Below are 19,282 nucleotides of genomic sequence, written 5' to 3'. Positions count from 1 at the left end.
GGGACCCTGTGTCTAATAATTAAATAAATAAATAGAAAGAAAGTGGTATAAAATAAAAAGGACCTCCCTGCCCCTATCTTTAAAGTTTGCTTCATAATCAGTACAGCAGTATCTGATCACTAGATAGTGGCTGCTTGGAGTACCACATGAAACGTGATCCAGAGGCCACATCCAGTGCAGCCTGAAAGAGTGACTTGATTGATAAGTACTGTCCATCACACCCACCAATTGCTCAACAAGAGAAAGGGAGGGAAGAAACACAAACGTTGTATGTTGGTTGTTCAAAATGCACTTTTTATTCACTTTAACACAGATGATTTTTTACAGTTGAAAGAAAATATTTGATACACAATTTTGAGTTTTTTTTTTTTTTTTAGCAGCACCTGCAACAAGAGGATTGTGGAATACCTCAGGGTAAAGTAGAGATGGCTGGGGCAGGCACAAATTAACCTGAAATTCATCAATCCACTGAAGACATATGGAATCTGAGGCCCCTGAAAAGTTAGCCAATACATGACAACAAACTAAATAAATATTCTGTATGATATTTTAACAGACCATTGAAAAACAGTATAGTCCTAATTAGAAATATATTATTCCAAAAATCTAGTGTTCTTTAAAAAAAAACCTATTGAAAATATTACACTGCACATTCTAGGGTACACAGTCAATTTCTAAACCTATATGCACAGTTCTTGGTACTCACAGATTTCAGCCTTTGGTGTTTTTTAATCTTACCCAAACTATATGTCAGCACCCCATGGAATGTTGCTTACCAAAATGCCACTGTTTATGTCACTTAATGTTAAGTGCTTTCATTAAGATATTGAGTGGTAATTTGGCAGAAAGCAATGGTATGACTAAGAGGAAAGGGGCTCCAGTTGATGGGTCAATAAAATTAACACTTGTCTTAGATGGACAGGATGTCTATGAATCTGATACCCACATGATTATTTTTACTCAAATGACTACATGCCACTCTAATAGAGACAAGTACTTTAGTGAGTTGATGGAGGTCATTATGATGAAGGCCTGAGATCTACAAATAGAAACTATTATAAGTAGAGTGCAAGTAGAAAGAGAAGGCCCCAGGTCTCATGCACTTAAAAATAATTAGCATTTAACAGTTCTGACGTACAGATTTTCACCCTAACATGATTGTAGCAAAATGATCATAGAACTTGGAAACCAGTGTGGCTGGCTATAGGCATAGGCAGGATAGGGACCAGTACTTAAGAGCTGTGGGGTCCCAGTTCTGGCTTTGACTTCTGGTGTCAAAGTTAATTGAACAGTGGGGTCAGGATTATATCTTAATTGGAAATATTGAGTATGACTGGGTTAAATACTGTCCTCTTCTTTTCTATTTGGTCAAAATGTCCCAGAGCTCTTAAAGCACAAAAGTCCTACATGTAAGTAAGGCTGATTCCATATGCGGCTACAATGGAGAGTTCTAGGCTGTATTCCTATGAAAGTTTCCACCCACTTCCTGGCCTAGGTCTTTTTTTGGGGTAATTTCTATCTGCCACTATTTTTATCATAGATGTTTTAAAGTACAGATTAAAATTTATGCAGGACAAAAAGATAAACCAACAAGAACCAGACTGCATATTCATAATACAGTATATAACTGGAAGTCATGGTAACCAAAATTGTCAAACCACTTTTATATTGTAACATGGGATCTTTAAAATGTTTTTATCAGGGCACATAAAGATTACTCAGAGCTCGAGAATTTTTCCTGCCACAGTGCAAAAGCAAAAGGAAGAGCTATGTAGTTGCCATTAAAGATTGATCACAGAATGGTTTGAGAATTTTTAGCATCCCTCTCCATAGTCTTACCGGTTATCATCAGATGAATCTAACTACAGCATGGCACTGATGTAGTTTATAGATTCATAGAACTTAGAGCCAGAAAGGACTTTATACTGAACATGTAGCCAGTACAGAAAATCTTTTTATGGTATTCTAACAGATGGTCATCCAGTGAATATTTTCAGAGGCAGGGAGCTCACTATTAAGGCAGTCCGTTCCACTGTTGGACAACTCTGATTATGGGAAATTCATTCTAACACTGGGTTAAAATCTGCTCTTCTGTCACTTTCAATGTCCTGATTAGGTCAGTTGAACATACAGTGCAACGTACAAGAAACCAGTTTCTTCTCCCTCAATAAATATTTGAGTTAAGGAACCTTGTGAGAAAAGTTCATTATCCCCCAATGTCTTCTGAAGCCTTCTCCATGAGCCCAGCATGGTGGATCGAAGGACCATCTAAATTATGAGCAGAGAGCACTGCATCCAAATTCATATACTAAGCAGCATTGTTAAATTGGTAAGAGGTTGTCAGAGAAGCAACATCTCTATGCAGCAAAAGTAGATTTAGGAAATAAAAGCAGATCAACCATTTATTTGCAAAGGTGGTTGGCATATTTAAGCATAATCCATTCACTAGTATCCTATGACTTCAAACACAAGAAGTATAATCAATTGCCAGTATCATTAGAGTACCTCTTATTGAGATGGTATTTTCCGAAAAGCTCAGATGGGAGCAAACCATACATAAGGATTTAAACAAGTCAGTGTACATCATTATACTTTTGCATTCCTAATCACTACAACCTCCTTATACTTCAAGCCTAGGAATCCTTGTTTGCATTATTATTTTTATTATAATACGGCTCAAAGTCTGATTTTTTTTCCCTTTGGCAGAAATGTCAGAAACTGCTTGGCAAGTCTGATAGTGACATTTATTAGTTGATTAATGGAACACACTTAAGAAATAGCTGTAGCTCTTTAACTCCTTCATGCGGCTGGGTTCTAGGTTTAAACTGTGATTTTAAAAATATTTAACTCTCTCAGGACTAAAACTTTCTTATATGTTCTGAGACACACAAGATAGCAGAAATCACGCAAAATACACTTGGTTTGATAAAGCTTTTTTTTTTTTGAATCGCTCTACACTTCAATTTGAAAGCCTCTGTTTCACAATTAGAACCTTATCTCTTAACCTCGTGTGTGTGTGTGCACTCTTAGAGGGGCACAGTTATTTTTACACTACTGACTGACCAATTTGGGGCATATTCTTAAAAGGCTACCTATCTTTAACAGCACGAAGACCCTGCTTTGGAGCCACTGTTCAAGTCAATGGTGTGACCCAACATGCAATGCTCCAACTGTTCCTCTACAGCCAACACCTGCCTGACAGCTTCTTCAAAGGCCACCGTCACATTAGTATCATCTTTGGCACTAGTTTCTAGATAAGGGTAATCCCCATTCTCCATGCACCAGGCTTGTGCCTCCTCAGTAGTCACTTGCCTATCCTCTTTGTCTACCTTGTTACCCAGAACTACAAAGGGGAAATGCTCAGGGTCCTTCACATCCGCATAGTAAATAAATTCTTTCTGCCAGTTACCAAGATTCTCGAAGCTCTGCCGATCATCCACGCTGAAGGTCAAGAGGCAGCAGTCTGCTCCCCTGTAGAAGGGTGTCCTAAGGCTCTTGAAACGTTCCTGCCCCGCAGTGTCCCAGATCTGGAGGGTTACAAAGCGTCCATCTACCTCCAGATCTCGATTTAAGAACTCTACCCCTATGGTGTGAAAAGCCTGGGAGTCAAATTTGTTGGTTACATAACGGTTCATAAGCGAACTTTTCCCAACTCCACCATCACCCAAGAGAATGACCTTTAAGAGCAGGGATTTCCCACTCATTTTTGCGGCACCAGAAGGGAAGGAGTTTGTAACCAAGAGAACCTGAAAATAAAAGGAAAAGTAGGAGGGAAAACAGTTAAACCTGAAACTGAAATCAACTTCATAGCAAATTTCTCTGAATTATGAGGACTTCTCATTCAACTTCTCTTGATTTATGGTCGTTAATTGATGTAGTACAGCAGAAGAAATAAAACCCATTTTGCATAAAGGGAAAAATAGGTGTTGTGTTTCTGAGGTCTTTTGTCGTGCCAGAAAAATGGCTGAGTGCCATTGGTAAATGGACTAGCAGATGGTCCTGTAATTTGGTTCAGTTCTGACCCTATTCTAGGAGAGGAAGCCTAGAACAGGAATGCCACTCAAATGTGTGACGACTTTAGCTTCCGGTTTGGACAGTTCAAAATAATAGGCAAATAGTATGAAATTGAATTGGGGTTTGAAGTCTGCTCCTGATGGATACAAGAATTACTGAGAAGAGAAAGCTACATAAACTGGATTCTTGATTCTGTCGGTAGAGGTCTGGGACAGAATCAGACAGGACCCCAGAATTCGAAAGAGAGAACAAAGTTACATTTCTTCAGGCATTTACCCCATTATACTTGCATTGATAGGAACACCCCCTCAAGTAAGGATCTTCTATATTTTTTTCTTCATGGAACAATGGCATTTAAGTTGATGACAACTGACCGATACCAATATAACAGCTGTTGTTAAGGAGAAAATCTTGAATAGCTTATTAGTTTTTGGATTTAGGTTTTAATTTCATAATAGCAACATTTGAAAACATACTGTAAAATTTAAAGTACTAATATTTATACAGTACCTTACTTGTTACCTCCACAACATGTCTACACACGGAATACCTAGAATGTGTCTTAAAATAAAAAGATCAAATGCTTACTGAACAAATACTAACGTTTGCTATATTCTGTTAGGTACTTTCACACTAGGTCTACTGTGGAAACTCAATAATGATAAGGTTAACTGGATGATATTTATACAATAGACCCAAAGGGAGGAAAACTAATTATCAATCAAAGGAATGCATGCAAAATAGTTTCTGGATGTGCACATATTTGAATATAATTTTACAAAATTTAGTAGCCCTTAAAATGATTTTGGAATGCATGTGTACTAGCTATATATTTTTCTAAATATTCACTTTTAAGAGATCAAATATTAAAACATCCCAAATCCACAGTATGCCCCCTTGAAATACCTACCCAGTGGGTTTGTTTTGTCACAATTTAAATATTTTCCTTTTTTCCTGTTGTTGCTTTATTCTTTCTTTTTAGGGTTCTATAAAATAGAATAGAAAACATTATTTTAAAAAATCTACAATTAAATAACGTTAAGGCTATAATTAAAAATACATTCAAGTCAGAAAAAAAAAAGAACCCATAGCAACCTCAGGTAACCTATAGAGGATGCTTTTCACAAATAAAAGTTTAAAATGTTACCAATGCTTAACATAAACAAAATATCTTTATTCCAAAAACTTTATCTTGTCCTAATTTGTACTTTGTATAATTTGTAAGTTTTATATTGCCTCTTCATTGAATTCTCCATTCAAAGTAAAAGCAAATCATAGAAAGTAGATGATATTCACAATAGATGACATTCAGGAAAAGGAAAGTACAGAGCAATCTATGATATGTTGAAATCCTAAGTCAGAGATGAAACTTTTTCCCTTTATACCTACCAACATTCCCATCTCCAAGAAAGTTGTTAGTGCACTCACCAGTCTGTCTCGAGGTTGTCTCTGTAACTGATTCCACATAATCAGAAAGCAGGAAAAAATTGTGTGTGTAGGCTTCCTGTTTACAATAATGTATATTCTCTTGGCTAATGATTTTATTCATTAGTTTGCGTCATCTCTCTTTTATATTTTTTAAAATTTGAGACAGGGTCTCATTCTGTTGCCCAGGCTGCAGTGCAGTGGTGCAATCATGGCTCACTGCAGCCTCCACCTCCTGTGCTCGTGAACCTCCTACCTCAGCCTTCTGAGTACCTGGGACTACGGGTGCATGCCAGCATGCCCGGCTAATTTTTGTATGTTTTGTAGTGATGGGGCTTCACCATGTTGCCCAGGTTGCTCTCAAACTCCTGGGCTCAAACAATCTGCCCGCCTCATGTTCCCACAGTGCTGGGGTAACAGGTATGAACCATCGCACCCGGCAGGTCATTTGTCTTAAACACCAGTTTTAATATTTAGCTGGTGTTGTTAAATGTAAATATACCTTCATTTAATATTATAATTAATTGTGGCAAGAGTCTTATTTAAGCAGCATCAAGAGTACTGGTCTAAGAAGAAAAACAGTTTCCAGATTTGTGTAGTTTTCTTTCTTACTGAGGAAGAAAGAAGCTTTAAAAATATATCTGCTGCTTAATAATCTCATGTTATTTTCTACGTATAGATAAAACTTATAGTAAGAATTTACTAGATATCTAATTCAGTAATTATGAATTTAAATAATATCCCCTAAATGGATAGGCTTTATGCTCCTTCTTGGTTTATATATACTCACAGAATTCTCAAGTTTCCTACAATTCCTGGTTTTTGTCCCCTCTGTTCCCCGCTCCCAAATTGCTGTCTTTAGAACTAGCTCAAGTAACAAACATTTCTTTAAATGGAGATGAAACAAGTGTTAGCACACTTCTTTATTTTTTTTTATACCAGTCTGTAGGATAATGTTACAGAGCAGAACTCTTGAACTCTCATTTTAAAAAGCAACAGAAGTACAAACTTGGGCATGATTCTGATGGCTAGTATTAAGGGTCCATGCCAAATGAGCTTCCTTAAGTTCCTAGCAAACAGGTGTTCACATCATTAAAAGACTCACTGACCCTACTTTCCCAGTTGCAGATAAACTCAGTAGACAGATCAAGGACTGAGTGAATATGGAAACCCAAATGCTCAGCTCCAGGAATAATGATGTTGTATTAATAACTGTCTGAGATAATGCTGCAGTTGCTTGTGCATTTCCTGTTTGGTTATGCGCACACATAACTTCTGGGCCTATAGTTTCTATGCCAAGGAAAAAAAAAACAGGAAAAGCAATGTGATTCAGTGTCAAGAGCACTAAGCTACCTGGCAGCAATCAGGATACCAGGGTCTTCATCACTGTTACACCATTTGTTCATTTTATGAACTTGGGCAGGTCATTTAATCTTTCTGTTTCAGTATCTTCGTACATAAAAATAGAGCAGATATATACCTAAATACCTACCTACCCTACTTAACAGGGTTTGGGGGAGAATGAATAGATTCTGAAGTTTGCAAAGATTCGTAAGCATTTTTTGAAAAATTTGGTTTGAGATTTTTATTCCTCTGGCTCCTCCACCTCCTTTCATGCACTAGTGGGGGCCTTGTGGCTCAGTATTAACCCTTCTCAGACAGGGCTAAGTATAAGAATTCTTCCTTTTGTCTTTCTTCCATATTTGAGAATGCCTTGTTCTTCAACAAGCTTGAACATCTGCATATGGCACAGAATCTCAGCATTGGAGGGACCTTCAGAGTTTTCTGGTCCAATTCTGCTACTGATATTTAAGAAAACACTGTAGTGCCTATTATGTGCTGTGTCCTTACTAAGGAGAGCGTCCACTCTCCTCTGCTGTCTTCAACTCCCATTTTTTTGCTAAAAGTAAAAATGAATACAGTTTAAATTTGTCTCCTTACCTTCTGAATCCTGCTGATTTTCCCTAGAAATAACATTTTCTAGTCCTGTGCTGCCATCCTCATTTTGGCTCACATCTCTTCGAATCTAATCTATTGTGAAAGTTCTTCTTTCCCTGCCTCTGGTTTCTCCCCACCCAATCTACTTAGCAAAACTTCATCACTCAAACATCCACTGGGTGTAGATACTGTTAGAAATTAATAAATGTTTAAAGCAAGGCCTTGCCCTCAGAGAGTGTACAAATTAACATGCAAGCTTAGGATCTCATAGTTTACAGTTGAAATCATATAGTTATACTTCCTTATTTTGTAAACAAACTTTTCCTGTCTTTCTTATATGATCAATTTTAAATTCCTGTATAGTAAGCTCACTGTTTGTGTACATCTTTGAAGTCCCTTCAGCATGCAGCACCAGGATCCTCCATGGAGATAATAAATATTTGTTTACCAATTAACTGATTAGGTAGGTACCCAGAATTAATGTTTCTGAATTAATACCAAGGTACAATAGATCCATAGTTCTGTAAGATGTCCAAGTACTATTATTTATAAGGTGACTAAAGAGCAGAAGTTATGAACTTGACTCGATCGTTTTCTGATTGGGACATAATAGGAATTCTACCTGTTGAAAGTCAAGGGAAATGCTCGAGTTTTCCTCCCCCTACTCTCACATTTTTAAAATAAGTATATACATTTCCTCGTTCCTACAAAAAACAAGAGCAGAATAATTATCTCCACTTGATGTTGTCAGTGGGTGCTGGCATCTCTGCAATCATTCATCATTGTTTGAAAATGAATGTGATGTCCTTTAGTACATACTTAAATTAAAAAGAACCAGTACAGTATAAAAGTAAATGAAATCATTTTTTCCTCCCCCAGAATATGCTAGATTTAATCCAAACCTTTAAACAAAGTACCATTAAGCAGTCAAATGAATTCTTGATGACGCTAAATATGTAAATAGGAAAGTCAAATGCCTTATGCATCCCTTATGGGTCTTCTATCAGGTGAGCATTTGGACCAAAACGCTTATTCTGATCTTGATCCCATTCAGAGAAATATCTGGCTCTAACTCAAATATGCGAGAGATGCAATTCCCCTTTCCTACCCCCACAAACTCATTAATCAGCATTTTCTAAGGATAGTTTATTCACTTTTTATCCCTATCAGGGTCTCAGTCTTGGACAGTGAGGGAAATTAGGAATTCACATAACCAGTACTCCCCAGCTCTTTGTTCTTTAACACACTTGAAATCTTCTGAATCTCCAGTGCTTGCACCCACACAGCCTCATTCAAATTATTACATTTAGTTGGAGATTCTTAGAGGTGAGGGTGGAGGTGGGGGAGGAAACAGTACAATGAAGAAAAAGAAGTTGAACCTTTGCAAATAGTACATTTTAGTATGATGATGGAGAGAAGAGAGGCAGAAAAGCAAATTGGCATCAGTTCGTTGCCGTGGAGTGGAATGATGCTCAAAATCTGTAGTGCAGATTGGTCAGAGGCAAGTCTTGAGAGGGATGTGTACTTCAGGGCTGGGTAGGGGAAGAGCAACTGGGGAGGGCTAGGCAGTGGATGAGAATGACATTGTTGGAAGTCTGTACAGGGGAGAAGCCATGATTGGACCTGTGGGGAAAGCCCATCTTGTGGTGACACAGTGGTAAGGGTTACTCAATTCACTGTTGAATGCTGGCACAATAATTGGAAAGATTGCACTGAAGAATTGGGCGCTGCTATCTTTATGTAAAATTCAACACGAATGAGAAATGATTGAATGTTTGAGCCCCTGTAACTTAAATGGTGTAGGTTGTTTCCTGTACAACCCAATACTTGGCGTTGGTGGTGGTGGTGGGTGCTTCATAGTGGGGAAGCCCTCTGACGCACTGGATTCATTCTGCAGAACTAACAGGTTATTAGCTATATCCATGCCGACTCCAAATGCCACAGCTGTCATGCCACTGAAACGCTATTCCTACATTCATGCCCACATTTATATCCTATATGCAACTCGCAGGGTCCAATGTGGAGTCTCACGTCTAACCTTTCACTCTTCACAACGACAACTCTAGGGCTATGAGCCCAAAGACACACTAGATAGCAATTTGGCAATGTCCCCAGGCCACTTTTCCCCCAGTAGACTGCCCAGAGACATAGGTAGATAAGGTTTGGATGACATCAAGCGAGCTGAACACAAGGAAAACAAGCTGCCTTAGGAGACGACAATGCTGGCATCTCTATGACAGGGGCACTGTTAGCATTAGGGACCTAGAAAGTGAGATGTCACGCATAGTCCCAACTACCTCCGGCCCAGGTCCTCTCACCTCACCTCCATCTCTCAGAGCGAGCGGGCTGTGGCGCATGCGCACTGAGCCACACCCGCTCCCCACGGAGCCCTGCGCCTCTCTGCCAGGCTCTGGCAGCCGCTCGGGATTACTCAGCAACGCCCCCCTCCACTGTCACCTGCCCCCAACTCCGACCCCAAGAGCGGCTCAGTACCTTTACCAAGCTACTAGTGGCCCCGGGGATCAACTAGACTTTCCTTTCTCCCTCTTCTCACAGGCCCCCCACCTCCCGGCCTTCCGGGTCCTCCACCCCCTAGCCCCTGTTCCTGCCCACGCACAGGCACCTTACCCAACACAATGGGAAGGAAACAGGAGAGGGCCGCGGGTGCCAGGCAGGTCAGCTCTGCATGCCAGGAGTCTGGCTCCTCAGCGACACTGTCACCGCTCCTGCTGCCTCCTCGTCCTCAATGGGGCAGCAAGTGCGGCTTGGACCTCGGTGGCCTGCCTGACAGCTGCCGCTCGCGCCCGCCGCTGCCGCCGCGCAGCGTCTCGCGCCCGCGCCCGCGCCCGCCAGGAGAGGGGGCGGGGCTCGCGCCGCCTCCTCGTGCCCCTTTCTTGGCTCTGGGGACCCCGTGTAGCCGCCTCCCGCCCTCTATGTGGCAAGCGCTCCCTGGCTCGCCCACTCTTCTTTCATGCTCATCGTCCAACCCTGGACTCCCTTGTCCTCCTTCTCCTCCCCTAGCGGATTAGTAGGCACCGCGGCAATGGACCGTCCAATATTGCTCTCCCACTTAGCTCCTCTGCAGCCTGGGGCCTAAGCCCTCAAGCAGGACTAGCCACAGCCCCACCTCCTGCAATTACCCTCTGATCTACCTCATTTGTCCTAGCTCAAAATCCTTTACTTTTCCCAAGAGGGTAGTACATACACCCTCTTATTTCAAATAACTCAGGAAAACACATTATCACAACACATTGCTAGGCTCTCTAGCTGGCTACTACTCATGAAATTCTCAAGCAGTCAAAAAAACAAAAAACAAAATGTCCACATCTATAGCACAGACATAGAGGACACACTGCCCTTTACCATTACCAGGTACGATTCCAGAGGGCCACACGGGGGGCATTACTTGAATTTCCCGGAATTGCTGCTGGGGCAGAATTCGATGTTCTCTTTTTGTTGTTTTCTGTAGCCCTCTGGTACCTCCAACTAGTTTTTGATTTTTTTTCCTCCTGGAATTGAAGAAGGACAAAGCTCCTGAGGTTATTTAGCCTGCACTCCACCTCTCGGTCAGGTGGATCCATCTCTGAAGCTTCCCCATTGTCTGAAACCTTGTGGCACAGGCCCTCATTCACCTCATGACCCCTCAAGGCCCTCACACATACCCACTCTCCCTCTATCTCTTGACAAAGCAATCATGCAATCAATTTCTGCAGGCCCCAGCTTAAATGTCACTTCTCAGGATAACCTTTCTAGATAACCCCAGAATAGAGATGGTTGGTGCCCCAGTTTATACTCTTATAGCCTCCTGTAACTTGCTGCATTTTTTCTTCATGACACTTACCCATTTTTGGTGGTATATTTAAACATATGATTATTTGGTTGACAGCTGTCTTCCCTACTAAACTATAGTGGGGAAGGACTATGAGGTCAAGGACAACGTTTATGTTCACTGTCATATGCCCAGAGCCTAGTGCAACGTTTGCTGCATAGGACATGCTCAGAAAATATTTGCTGAATATCAATGAATGCTGAATCACTAATAATTGTTATATTTAAATAAAATAAGTGGATCTAACTGAATCCCTTGTGCTCTTATTTAAACCAACACCATTTCCCACACATACACTCTAAAACACTCTTCTGATGAAGAAGGGATTCCCACAATCCTATAAATCAATTTTTTCTCATCCATTTTAATCTATTAAAAAACTATTGAGCATGGGCCCCAATATATGTATATGGATTTATAGATATACTGGCATCTGTATATCTATATGATATACTGGCATCTGTATATCTGTCTGTATATCTATATATGGCATCAGTATATGCCAATATATGATATGGATTTATAGTATACATGTACTACTGAACATGTATACATTACACATTACTTTATACATTTTAATGAGTAAACATTAAAAATACTCCAGCACAGAAATTTTAAAAGAATGAGAAAAATAAATATATTGATATTTCAATGTTTTCTTTCTGCACTCCAATAAATAGTTTTGTGAATGCTTTAAATAACAGTCCTTCATATCAGAGTATCTCGTCTTTAGGTGTAAGAAATCTAGACTACTTTTTCATTTTCTCATAGATGCTATTTTCCAACAGTTTAATCATCTTTGAGAACCTCCCCAAACCTACTGGCAAGTTTTAAGGACCTTTTAGTTTCTAAGCTACCTTGTTCTGTAGTCAGGATCTCATAACTGCTGAAATCATCACACATTTAGTGAACTTTGGAACACCTAACGGTAAGAAAAATCCTTTCTTAGATCAAAGATTCCTACATATAAATCCTATATTAAAGAGTCTCTAGAGGCCACTTAAAAAGCAACTACTACTGTCTGCCTAGAACGGAAGCAACATGACTAACACTAGTTGTGAGGGATCAGCACAAAATGAACAGCACAAAGATTCAAAGTAACAGCTGTGGATGGTTTTGTGGCTCTCAGATGGGACTATTCCCAATGATCAATCATTGAGATCTGTCAAATCATGCCCTCAACACATAATAAAAAAAATTTCTATCTTTATAACACAGTTACACACACACACACACGCACAAACTCTTCAACATTCAATGAAGAAGATTAATTATCTCCCAAAGTCTCACCCTGATCAGTTTGAAATACATTGACCTTCAGGAAGACATAGTTGGAATGTGATTAATTTAAAAGAATAGCCTGGTCCAGCATTCACAAGATGTCATGTACAAAAGTGTTCCATGAAGCATTGAAATAAGTATATAAACACTGCATACTATTTCCCTTCCTGAAGAGTCATGATGCATATTAAAACACTAACATCTCTGGGAGTCTTGAAGTAAAGAAATCTGTTGTGTTTTTTTTTCAATTCAACATTTCCAAAACTTTTGTGAACATGAATTTCTTTTGTTTATGGAACATCTATTAGCAGGACTGGAATAGCTCAGGACCCAATTTAGCAACTGCTTTCCTAATCATTAATATTGGACATGCTCATAGGCCAATGTATTTGTCATCTTTGGCCTAGAATATTTATGTGGCAACTATACATTTTATATTTTCCAGACAGTCCTGATTTCAAATACTTTGTCTTATTGTCCTCATTTTTACAACAATATTGATGAGATCATCTAATGTTTTACTCAGAAGTTATGGCAGCCATAGGTATGTAAAAAGGAAATTAGACAGTAGGAATTTGTCAACTATTTACCTATCATTGTCCAAGAGCAAGTCACAGTTTCTAGTGGATACAATATTTAAAAAAAAAATCATTTGACACAGAGATAATATTATGGAATAGAACTACTTTGCCAGATTTTTAATAGCCTGAAGGAAAGATCTCTTAAGATTATCCAATTATGGAAGTCATCAGTATAAACTCAGTTTTGTCATTTTAAAAAAGATTTTTAAGCTCTGTCCACTAAAAATACTTAGAAACAATGAAAATCTCAGTGTCAAGGTTCACCTGTAGTGCCCATAGGATGGTTCTAAATGCTATTTCCCAGTAAAAGGACCCAGAAGTACTTAAATAAATAGCTGACTTCAATATGTGGCAAGAAATGTCCAAGAAGAACATAGAATATCTTGTCACACCAAATAGCAAGGAAGCTAAAAACGCTACTAGAGTTGAATCAAAAAAACTTGGGAGCCAACTTGAAGAGGCTGTTATCAGCCAAACATGGGGCAATTTGAGCATTAGTAAAGATCCTTACAATGAATTGAAATATATTAAATATGTTTAAATATACAAATTCATAAAAATACTTAAAAACATAACTGCTCAACTTGGCAAAACCTAGAAAACTACCTCATTATTTGGAAACTGGTAAAGAGAATGGCTCAAGCATTTAACCTGCTTTTTAAATACAAACTCTTCCTTGGTGTAATGAAGGAGTTGGTGAGGAAAGTATTTTAAAAAGATTTCTAGCTAATAAATTATGAAAGTATGTTAAAATTATAACCTTTAATGAATTAATGGATCTAGGTAATAATCATTCATGACTTCTAATATTACAAAAAAAGCATTAACTATATATCATATGCCTCTTGATGGAAAAACACAGTAGCACATAGAAAGTATTTTTTTTTGTCAAAAAATGCAATTTGGATCTGATCAAGCTCCTAGATATAACTATGAATTTTTAGAAAAATACAAGGAAAAAGTTGTTAACATTGTAGGTATGTAAGCAACAACATCCAGACTTAGGTTTAGAGTGCAGGGTGTGTGTGTGTGTGTGTGTGTGTGTGTTGAGGGGGAGAAACTCTGCAGAAAAACAACATGGTTTCTTCAACAAATAAATTTTAAGAGAGAATCCAAAAATGAAAGTTAAAAAGAATGCATTTACAATGATGTCAAAGAGAATGAAGTATTTAGAAGTAAATTTTTAAAAACAAGTGCAAAAGTACACTCTTAAAAACGTGAAACACTGTTGAAAGAAATTTTAAAAAGATCTAAATAAATGGAAAGACATATCATGTTTGTGGATTGAAAGACAATATTTATAAGGTGAAAATACTCTTCAAATTGATCTACAGATTCAATGCAATTCCTTTCAGAACCCTAGCTGGTTTCTTCGTAGAAATTTACAAGTTGATCCTCATATTCTTATGGAAACTCAAGGAACCTAGAATATTCAAAACAATCCTGCAAGAGAACAAAGTTGTAGGACTCATCCTTTTCCATTTCAACACTTACTAAAAAGTTACAGTTACCAAAACAGTGTGGTGTTGGCATAAGGCTAACATGTCTATCAGTAGAATAGAATTGAGATTCCAGAAATAAACCCATGTGTCTGTGGTCAATTGATTTTCAACAGAGGTGCCAAGGCCATTTAATGGGGGAAGAATAGTTTTTTCAACAAAGTGTGCTGGAATAAAAGGATAGCCACATGCAGAAGAATGAAGTTGAACCCTCACCTCACAGCACATACAAAAATTAACTAAAAATGCATTACGCTATAAAATTGTTAGAAGAAAGCAGTATTAAGTCTGGTCTTGAGTTAGACAATTAATTGTTTGATATGACACCAAAGGCAAGGGCAACAAAAGAAAAAATAAATAAATTGGACTTCATGAAAATGATAAACTTCTGTGCTTCAAAGAACACTGAAAAATGTAAAAAGACAACTCACAAAATAAGGGAAAATATTTGTGAATTATATACTTGATAAGGAACTTATCTACAACATATTTTTAAAAATCTTACAACTCAAATATAAAAAGATAACCCAATTAAAAAATGAGCAAAGGATCTGAATAGACTTTTCTTCACAGATGCACAAATGACCAATAAGCACATAAAATGATGCTCAGCATCATTCGTTATCAGGGAAATGCCAATCAGAACCCCAATGAGATACCACTTTACACTTATTAGGATGGCTATAATAAAAAAGTTAGGTAATACCAAGTGTTGGTGAGGATATGGAGGAAACGAGAAGTATGAATTTCAGACATTTCTGATGGGACTGTAAAAATGCTGAGCCACTTTGGAAGAGTCTGGCAGTGTTTTAAAAAGTTAAGCATAGAGTTGCCATAAGATCTAGTAATTGCACTCCCAGTTATATATGCCAAAGAAGTAAAAACATATATCTACACGTAAAAAAAAGTGATTGTTTATTGCAGCATCATTCATAATGTCCAAAAGGCGGAAAAATCCCAAATGTCCATCAACTGATAAATGACTAAATAAGGTGTAATATATATGTACAATGAAATGTTATTCAGCCTTAAAAAGGGATGAAGTATTGATACATGCTATAACATGTATGTATATTCAAAACATTACACTAAGTGAAAGAAGCCAGTCATAAAAAACTATACCTTATGTGATTCCAGGTATATGAAATGTCCAAAATTGGCAAATATATAGAAAGAGAAGTAGATTAGTGGACAGGGGACAGGTAGACAGGGATCCTGGGGGACTGAAAGCTAAAGAGTATGGAGTTTCTTTCTGAGGTAATGAAAATGTTCTAAAATTGATTGTTGTGATGGTTGCATAACTTTGTGAGCATACCAAAACCCATTTAATTATATATTTAAAAGCATCGATGGTACAATATGTGAATTCTATCTCAATAAAGTTGTACTAAAAGAATTGTAAGAAGGAAAATAAAAAATCTGGAAGTGGAGCCTATAGACAAATCTATAGGTGAAAAGAAACCTAAATAATTCCCTAGAGTTCTCATTTAAAGCTAGACTGAACATTGCTTCTCCATTAAACTCTATAAATCATTAAAACAACAACAATAACTATACAACAACCTAAGAGACACATTCACCAATTGCAATGTTATTTCCTTTCCTCAAGAGTTCTAATCCATATTTATGTATGGATCAAACAGGCTTAGAAAAAAGATAGGAAAATTTGAACACTGGGCTGTATATTTTATTATATTAAGTAATTGTTCATTTTCTTTCATTTGTGATGAAGGTATTGTGGTTATGCTTTAGAAATAATTCTTATTTTTCAGAGAAACATACTGAAATGCTTGTGGATTAAGTGATGTGGTATCTTGGATATGGTTAAAATAATCTGGTGACTAGTGATCAGGTAGTAAAGGCAAGCCTGGACAGGTGTCGTGCCAAGTTTGTCCTGCAGACTATGGCTGAGCGATGGATGAACAGAGTATGCAGACACAGGTATCTTGCCTGTCAGCACGGGTAGGGGACTCCTGGCAGAGTGAGCAGCAGCAGCCTCGATAAGCCAGCAACACTTGCATTTATTTAGTACAAATTTAATGACAAAGGCTTTGAGCAAACACAGTTTGTGGGTAACAAACACTATCAACCTTCCAAGGAGAGAGCAGTCCTGCATGTGAATAATCAAAGGTCACTTTTAGGACACGAGTAAGCAAGCGATTTAGATAAACTTCCCTACATTCCTTTGTACCTACTCCTCGCCCTTTGCCCCAGGGTAAGAACAGCTGCCTTCAGCTCATTCTTCCCAAAAGCTTTGCAAAACATCCCAGCCTTCCAAGAAGGTTTGTATCTTTCCTATAATTTCTCCTACCACCCTGATCAGTCTCCTACATCTGCCCCATTTTTGTTTTCTTTTTGCATCAGGTTTTGTTGATTGAAGAATACTGATGTATGCAGCAACAGGTTTGTCAGGCACCACAGTTATAAGTCGTGTTCCAGCTTTGCGTCCTAGAATTAGTAAATAACATAAGACAAACATGAGTATAATCAGTAACATTCTTTTCCAATCAAGGAGTGACCTTTAGTGTTACTTGGCACCTCAGTTCACCATATGCCATTACTGAGGGATCCCACCGGGGTATGTTAATTCCTCCTAGCCATGCAGTTGCTTTGTTAGAGGCTGGGAAGGGAGTGTCTGGCTAAGTAACAGGTGGAAAAAAGGCAATTTAGAAGATGGGCTCAATAGAGTGTAGCAGGTACAGGTAGCAAGCAAAGTGAGAGAATAAAAAAGGAACAAATTATCTGGAGTCAATGGTGTTTGTGTTTGGAGCAGGATTAACTCAGCCACCTTAGTTGTTTTCTTCAGCATCCCCCAGGTAATGTCTGGGGCCTGTGTCATACAAGGAAGCTGCATCACATGGATCTGTGGGTCCTGCAGGATCATTTCCTTCATTTCTGGTACCGGGTTGGGTCCTAGCCACGCCATGGTATGGTTTGATGCATTGTGCTGGAATCCAAAGAGGACCTGAGGGGATGTGAACACAAGCATTTCCTCTTCCCCACGTTAGCAAATCATTTGGACTACACCATACATTACTATCCACATCTTTCCATAAAACTGTGGGTTTTATGTCTTGAGAGGTTTTAGCAAAGTGCTTTTCTATAGCTGATTGAAATTTATCACTTCAATTTTAAAAATTAAGGGCAAATAAGGCTTGTGCTAGTAGTGTTACAGGCTCCTTACTTATATTCCCCTTTTTTGTTTTCTGAGCATATTTTTAAGGGTGGAGTGGGCACATTCTACTATGACCTGTCCTTGGGGATTATATGGGATGCCTGTAGAATGTTGGATGTTCCATGTGTGACAAAATTATTGAAATTGTGAGCTGGCATAAGCCAGGCCATTATCAGTTTTAATTTTTGTGGGCCATCCCATAAATGCAAAAGTTAAAAGAAGATGTTTAATAACATATCAGGTGGACTCTCCAGGAAGAGCATGTGCACTAATTAGGTGAGAATTGGTATCAACAGATACATGTACATATCTTAGTTTTCCAAATTCAGGGACGTGTTTAACATCTCTTTGCCATAACTGATTAGGCTTTAGTCCTCGAGGGTTAACATCTGTTGAAGGAGGGTATGTGCCTGTGAGCTTGCAATCTGGGCATTGCAGGATAATTTGTTTAGCTAGTCTTTAGGTAAGCTGAACTTGTTTAGATAAGTTTCTCCAATTTTGGTGGAAAAATTGATGTGATTGGGTGGCTTGGTCAAGCAGTGATGTCATAACTTGTAGGGTCTGCTTGATCATTGCCATAGCTGGTGGGTCAGGCATTGAGCAGTGGGGCTCAAATATGTGTGATAAAAATAGGATGCATACATTGATCTAGCAATTGCTGAAATTGAAGAAAAAGAGCACACAGGGTGGGCTCAAGAGTAGATTTAATGGAGACTGTCTCAATGTTCTACAGTAAATAAACAGAGTAAGCAGTGTCACTAACAATATTGATGGGCTGAGCGGAAACGGTTTCCAGGACTAATATTAGGGCTCCAACCTCAGTTCTCTGAGTGCTAGTAAATCCAGATCACATAAGGGAATTATGTGGTTTCCAACAGACAGCCGCTTTTCCATTTTTACCAGAGCTACCGATAAAAAGTGTTAAAGCATTAGGTATGGGGGAGTGAACTACTATTGTAGGCAAAACTACAGGAGTACAAGATAAGAACTGAAGTAGTTTGTCAGCAAGAAGGGCATGCTCTATATGGCCTGTATAATCAGAGAGTGCTATCTGAAGATCTACAGTTAGGGGCAATACTACTTTGAATTGTTTTAAAAATTGTGTTGGCTAATATAAAACATACAAAGTAAACTTGTGCAAGTTTTGTTAAAGAAAGGATTGTGTTCAAAGCCTATAAAAGGTCAGTTTATCTAGATACTAAAGTTGAAGTTAAGATAAAATTTCATTTTCCTATTGCCTTGGAAATAAAAATGGTTTTCCTGAATTTTATATACAGTATAAAAGTTTGTTGCTTAATTAATCTTTGACAGTTCCACCTAATTTACCAATTTACATCAATTGATATGTACTGCCTAGATTACAATGGGAAAAATGTTGTGATATCTGCTGTGGGGATAGGAGTGGGATGGGTGCAATCTGTACATCATCTACTAACCAATGCAATCTCTCTACAACATAACAGACCTCCAAATATCTGGGTTGCTCTCACACACCCTCTAAGTTTTCTGTTCCCTAGGTTAAGCATCTGCAAGTCCTTTA

The 19,282-nt window shown here is 38.4% G+C and overlaps 1 protein-coding gene across 7 annotated transcripts in view; it reads right to left on the bottom strand.

The window, feature by feature from the left end:
• Positions 1–273: 273 nt before the first annotated feature.
• Positions 274–19,282, bottom strand: part of RAB9B (RAB9B, member RAS oncogene family) — a 67,511-nt gene continuing 48,502 nt past the window's right edge. For 3 of the 7 annotated variants that reach the window (XM_064362061.1, XM_064362058.1, XM_012436869.2), the window contains 2 exons: positions 10,747–10,886; positions 274–5,000 (listed from right to left, as the gene is read on the bottom strand). In XM_064362061.1, coding sequence (XP_064218131.1) covers positions 3,099–3,704 — 606 coding nt within the window. In that variant the 5' untranslated portion in view covers positions 3,705–5,000; positions 10,747–10,886 and the 3' untranslated portion in view covers positions 274–3,098. Of the gene's footprint in view, positions 5,001–10,005; positions 10,208–10,746; positions 10,887–19,282 lie in introns of those variants that run through there. The other 4 variants (XM_064362070.1, XM_064362075.1, XM_012436870.2 and 1 more) reach the window with 3 other exon arrangements.

The sequence above is a fragment of the Aotus nancymaae genome, unplaced genomic scaffold, assembly GCF_030222135.1.
Source record: "Aotus nancymaae isolate 86718 unplaced genomic scaffold, 86718_ANA_hifiasm-v0.15.2.pri h1tg000004l, whole genome shotgun sequence".
Lineage (NCBI taxonomy): Eukaryota > Metazoa > Chordata > Mammalia > Primates > Aotidae > Aotus > Aotus nancymaae.
Note: the sequence above shows the minus strand (reverse complement) of the source record. Positions and strands in the feature narration are given on the sequence as shown.